General features: G+C 54.5%; 1 protein-coding gene across 5 annotated transcripts in view; it reads right to left on the bottom strand.

The window, feature by feature from the left end:
• LDLRAP1 (low density lipoprotein receptor adaptor protein 1) overlaps positions 1 to 5,609 on the bottom strand; it is a 28,200-nt gene extending 22,591 nt beyond the window's left edge. For 3 of the 5 annotated variants that reach the window (XR_013993756.1, XM_081055784.1, XM_081055785.1), the window contains exon 1: positions 1,354 to 1,551. Coding sequence is in view for 2 of the 5 variants with exons in the window: in XM_081055784.1 (XP_080911910.1) it covers positions 1,354 to 1,441 (88 nt within the window). In the remaining 3 variants the exon portion in view is untranslated. Of the gene's footprint in view, positions 1 to 1,353; positions 1,552 to 3,311; positions 3,489 to 5,493 lie in introns of those variants that run through there. The other 2 variants (XR_013993755.1, XM_081055786.1) reach the window with 2 other exon arrangements.
• Between the last annotated feature and the right edge of the window lie 391 nt (positions 5,610 to 6,000).

Raw genomic sequence — 6,000 nt, forward strand, 5'->3', positions numbered from 1 at the left:
CCAGTGAAACAGTCCATCATTTGCAGAAGTCCTGGTCAAGTCCCACAAATATTTAAAGAGGCTATTTTGGGAGTCATTAAGTGTGGGGGATGGCGCACCCCTGGCCTGGCCCTAAGGGGTCTCTGACACCATCCCCACCAGCAGGCATCAGGCCATGTTCCCAATGCCAGTCTGGGTTTAGGAGGCAGCCACAGCTGGTACAGCAGAGTTCAAGAGGAGGGGCAGGGCAGGCTCTCTAGGCCCAGACACGCTGGCACTCCCGGGCTATGGGAACCCCGGTCCCCTGGCTGAGCCCTGGATCGCAAAGAGGGAAGGAGGGTGGAGTGTGACTGTACAGTCAGTGGTTTCCTGGTGGGGGGCGTGGCCAGAGTTCAGGTGGTTGGCGGCGGGGTGGGAGTGTGTAGCAGACCGGGCTTCGGCTCCTTATCTACCAGGAAGGCCTAGGTGACTCCAGGCAAGCCACCGCGGTCGTCCTCAAGGGACTTGGGCTGGGTTGCTCAGGCCTCAGGGGAAGGTGCCAGGTGACTGTTTCCCTGAGAGTAACTTGAGAACAGGAGAGGCGGGGGGCCGGATGAGGCCCCTCCCAGCCTCCCAGACGCCTTGGGGAGAGGTGGTGGTGAGTCTGTTATTCACCTAGGCACCCGGGGACCTGGGAAGCCCGAGGGGGAAGGTGAGAGAGAAAACAGGTTTCAAAAACAGCCAGGACGCCAGCCTCGCTACCTGGACCCGGCTAGAGTAAGGAATGCAGGAGCCTAAACGGCCCGGTTTGTGGCACCTCCTGAGACCCCAGGATGAGCCTCGCTCCCAACTTCAAGTAGGAACCTGCCAGCCCGGGCTCATACCTGGGATAGTTTCTGGGCTCCCGGGATTCAAAAGATGACCTCCTGGGTGGGACAGGGGTAGGGGGCCAGTGGGTTCCCTCCGGCCGCTAACGTCGCGGCGGAGGCGCGGGGATGCAGGGGATGGGTGCATATTCCCAAGCCCCGGTACGCACGCCCTTCCCCGGGCGCCGACGACGAGCTCCCGCCTCCCCTAGCCGTTCAGGGAGGAGCGGTGGGGGGTGTCGAGGGTCGCGCAAGTCTCCCTGACCTGCACCCCTTCTCCCACTGCCGCCTGCACCCGGGAACCCCGAGCTCCGGTCTCTTCCCCCAGCGCCTGTCCCTGCTCCCCAGCTGCACAGAGCGGGAGGGCAGCACAACTTGACCCCAGATGACCTCTAACCCCTAAGGGGCCCGGGGGCCGCGCCAGACCGCTGGGCGCGGGTCAGGCCCCGCCTCTCCCCCCGGGTGCCCGCGGGAGGACAGTCCACGCGGCCCGAGCCCCCGCGCGGCCCCGGCAGACGCGCACACTCACTTCGGTGCCGGCCGCCGCCCCCCCAGCTCTGCTTGGCGAGGCTGGGGCTCCGAATCAGCGCCCGTCCGGCGGACTTGAGCGCGTCCATGGCTGCTGTGGCCGCCGCCGCCGCCAAAACTCCGTCAGGGAAAACTTTCCGCGGGGGCCGGGCGGCGGGAGGACTCCGCGCTCCTCCCCTCCTGGCGCTAGCTCCGCGCCGACGTCCGACGGGGCGGGGCCAGGGCCGGCTAGGCCCCGCCCACTACACCCCGCTGGCCCCTCAGGGCCCCTGGCCTCCGCTCCCCTGGGCTGTCCACACAAAGGAAGCCAATGGCCCTAGGTGCCCGTGCTTTTCCTCCCTCGCCCCAGTCCTCTTACTCCCCACCTTGTAGGAACCTGAGTTTCCGTGAGCCGCCGCCCCCGCCGCGGGCCTGGGATTTCTATCTAGGCAGCACAGAGTAAAGGTACTTGGAGACCATTTTATAGATGGGGAGACTGCGGGCTGGAGAGAAGAGTCATGTTCAAGAGAACGGGGTGCCCGGGACAGTGGGAGGCTTAGGAGGAGAGGTGGAGGTTGTAGAACTTTGCTGGGAACGGGGCAGGAGTATAAAAGGTTGCCTTTGCAAGACCAGTTTCACTTTACTCACGCACTAACACCCAGGCTGCTCCTTGGCACCACCTGGCCACACTGGCCACTGGCCGGTCCGTTGCTCACCCCACTCCCCAAATAGCCTCAGAAGTAGTATATACTGCAGTGTTATGCGCTGAAGTTAGGGAAAGAAGCCTTAGTTCTAGTTCTGACTTGCTATGTGGCCTTCCCCTCTCTAGGTCTTAATCTTTATCTGTAAAATGAGATGGGGTCCTCTCTCTAGTGATCCTTCTAACCTCCCAGCGCCAGGTGCAACATGAACTAGACCCAGACCTTGTCCTGCTTGCTAGGAGACACTTTGAGGGGAGTCTGGATGCTAGAATTCCTCAAGCACAGATGTTCTAACTCCAAGATTTAGAACTCTCTCTAAGATCCTGTGCCTTCCCATCAGACTTTGCCAAAGGGAGTCAAAAGGAGAACATATAGATCCTGGCTGCTTCTAGATGGGGGTGCCTCAGGAAGGCGAACTTCAGCCTCTGGGATTGCTCCTGGCTCAGAAGGCAGGAGTCCTATTCCTATGTCGGGAAAAGTAGGGTTGTGCTATTTCCACCTGGATAGAGGTTGCTGACATTTCTTCTCTCGGTTTGTAAGTTAAGTGCTTTTTCAGCCATTCTGTCCTTTCCTCCTCCAGCAACACTGCAGCCAGGATTAGACCCACTTTACAGATAAGAGCCTGAGGCCTGGAAGAGAAGCATTCACTCAAGGTGTCTGCAAGTCAAAGGCTGGGATCAAACTCAAACCCAGACCCATAGGCCAGAGTAGAGGGCCAGGGCTTTGAGCCCAGCTTTCCTTCTTTTGGTGGTTGTGAACTCACCTTTCTGAGCCTCATCTGTACAAGGGGCAGCCCTATTTCACAGGGCTGTCTGTAAGGATTAAATAACATGAGTTGGAAAAGCTGAGTCCTGACTTTGAGAACTCACCTATAAAGTTGCCTCCTTCCATAAGTCTTCCCTGACGACCACCCATTCGTTAGGCTTCTCTCCGTGGGACCCCACAGGCCTAAGCTTTCAGCATTGCAAGTGTTACTGCTGTCTGTTTCTACTCTTCTTGCCCCCATTAGACTTTGTGTCCTTCAAGGGCGGTTAAGTTTTTCTGATTCATTTTTGAATCCCAGGGGGTCCAAATGGACTTGGAATAGAGTCAATGTTCCTTTCCTTCCTCCCTTCCTCCCTTCTTCCCTCTCTCTAGCTTTTCACACCAGGCTATCTTCTTCTCTATGGCACGGGTAGGTAGATCGTCAGGGCTGAGCCCCCCAGCTCTCTTACTCCGAGCCATCTGGGGGGTGGGGCAGTAGAGAGGGCATTCTGGAGCCTGAGGGAAAAGCACTTACCAGGGCTGGCTGGTGAAGGGCAGGGGGCACCATATGGGCCCAGTAAGCAGGCAGGCCTGGGAATGCTGTGCTTGTAATGAAGGCTGTTTACAGGGCCATCGCATCCTCCAATGGGTGACGTGCTGGGAACTGTCAGCCATGCATACCTCTCAGAGAGGCAGCCTGCTTGTGTCCCTTCTGCCAGTCCCCAAAACAGAAGCAGAAACAGAAGGTCTGAGCTGTGAGGGGCCTCCTCTGAGGTCACCGTGTCCAAACTTTCATTTCACAGGTGAACCTGAGGCCCAGAGAAGAGCAGGGACTTGTCCAAGGTCACACAGCAAGCCAGGACTAGAAACCAAATCTCTTGCCTCCCTTCAAGCTCTTTTATAAGCTTGAATGCTTATAAAAAACAGAGAGGGTGCAAAAAAAATCTTGAAAATACACCAGTGTTCAAGAAGAAATTTTAAGGTGATTTTACTTTTTCTTTCCTTTCTTTTTTTTCTTATCTGATCTTTGTAACAATTTGTGCAATGATCATCTATCCTTTAGTACTCAGAATGAAAAAACAAAAAATAAAAGGGAAGGGGAATAACTGGCTTTTGCCTTTAGTGAAATGGTGCCAGAATTGAAATCTTATTATTTGCTCCCTCATTGGGCCCTCAAGAGACCCCAATAAGATAATAGGTACCAGGGAGATGGAACCAAGGAGAGCTGCTGGGTTTGCAGTGGGACCAAGACAGAACCGAGGTTAGGATTAAGAGTCCTGATTTCCTCTAGTGATTGTCCCCCCTACTTCCTAAGCCAGTCCCTTCATCTGGGTAGGCCTCAGTTTTTCCATCTGTAAAATGGGAGGTTTTACAGCAGAATATGTATTTTGCCCCCCACCCCCACCCCCAAGCAGAGCACAGTGGTTAAACACATGGATACTGGAGCTTGGGATCCCATCTCCCCCACTTCTTTACTTGATGACCTTAGACAAGTTATTTAAATTCCACAGGCCTCAGTTTCCTCACCTGTAAAATGTGGGTTATACCTTATGGGTGGTTATGAGGATTAAAAGAGTTAATGTTTGGGACATCTTTAGAATTATGCCTGACGCATAATAAGTGCTCTATATGTTGCATATTTTAATAAAACCAAAATCGCTTTCATCCTAACTGGATAAACAGTGGAGATGGAGTGGTTACTGTTATCATAATTCTTGATTGGCCTCTAGGGAAGGGAGCTCTCTTGGAACTGCACCAGCCTGGTGCAGTCTGAGCTGTGGGTAGTCCAGTCTCACCCCAGAGCACCCCACCCCCACTCCCTACTGATTGGGTAGGCACCCTCCCCCCCACCCCAGCCTTGGGCTCAGGTCTGAAACAACCCTCTCCCAAGGAATCAGAGGCAACCTGCGTTATGTGGGAGTCAGAAGCCCCAGGGGTTGCCTGCTTAGACTCAGCTCTGATCTTTCACCCAACCCAGAGGGCCTCTCTTCCTGCCATGTCCCACTGACCCAGCAGCCCCAGCCAGTTGCCTCTGAACCTTTCCCTCCTTGGACTCCTTCATGCTGCTTCCTCTTCCAGAAAACACCCAGCCGGATTGCCTCCTCAACATTCCCAGCCACCCCACCTTTGCCCAGAACATCTAGTTGGCCTCTTCCCCAATACCCAGTCTTAGCTACCCACACACCTGCCTTCCCTCCTCGTCTCTGTCTCTCTCTGTCTCTCTCTGTCTCTCTCTCTTCCCCCCTCCCCAAGCAATAACGTTTGACGTTGGAGTTCTACATACTGGGCTCTGAAACCAAATCCTCCATCTGTATATATACACGTTAGCTAACTGGGCCTCAGTTTCCTTATCTACAATGGGGACGATACCTGCCTTAGAGGGCTTCGTAAGGCTTCTGTGGGATAACAGTGGGAATTGCTTTGCCCAAGTGCCTAGCACGTGACAAGTTATCATTTTTTTTCTTTTTATGGTTATTGGCGAACCTGTTTGCCTCCCTCAGCAGCTGAGCATGCCTCCAGCATGGGGGCTTGAGACTATCATTCACCCCACTGTTCCTCTGTCTGGCACAGAGGAGGTACCCAGTACATATGAAGGACTTGACTTAAGTTCTGTCCTCTGGTTTTCAGTGTACCCAACAAGTGGGTGACCCTCTGCAGGCGGGGAAGCAGAAACACCAAAAGAGACGGGGAGGTGCTCCTGAGGGGCCCCTACTCACCCAGACTGCCCTCCTTGGTAGGACCAGCAGCTGTCTCCTCAGCCTGGGCAGCCACAGGAAGGTCTCAGGCTATGGAGCTGCTGAGCTAATTAAGAATGACAAAGCACCGTGTAATTGCCAGCAATTCTTGAGTCCCCTGCCTCTTCCTGCTCCTACTTCCCTTGCCCTCCCCCTTGCCCTCCTTGCCTCCTTGGCACTATTTGGCATGGAGGTCACCGCATGGACACTGCATGGACAGAGGCAGATAGAGTGGAGAAACTGAGCATAGGCTGGCATTAGGAGACCTGTAGGCTAGCTGCCTCTACCACCCTTTTTTGTTTTTTTTAACATTGAAAAAAAAATTTTATTGGGGAATATTGGGGAACAGTGTGTTTCTCCAGGGCCCATCAGCTCCAAGTCGTTCTCCTTCAATCTAGTTGTGGAGGACGCAGCTCACCTTCAAGTCCAGTCACTGTTTTCAATCTTTTGTTTTTTTAATTAGGGAAGAGGAACAGGACTTTATTGGGG

This window comes from Rhinolophus hipposideros, assembly GCF_964194185.1.
Source record: "Rhinolophus hipposideros genome assembly, chromosome: 8".
In the NCBI taxonomy this organism is placed as follows: Eukaryota; Metazoa; Chordata; class Mammalia; order Chiroptera; family Rhinolophidae; genus Rhinolophus; species Rhinolophus hipposideros.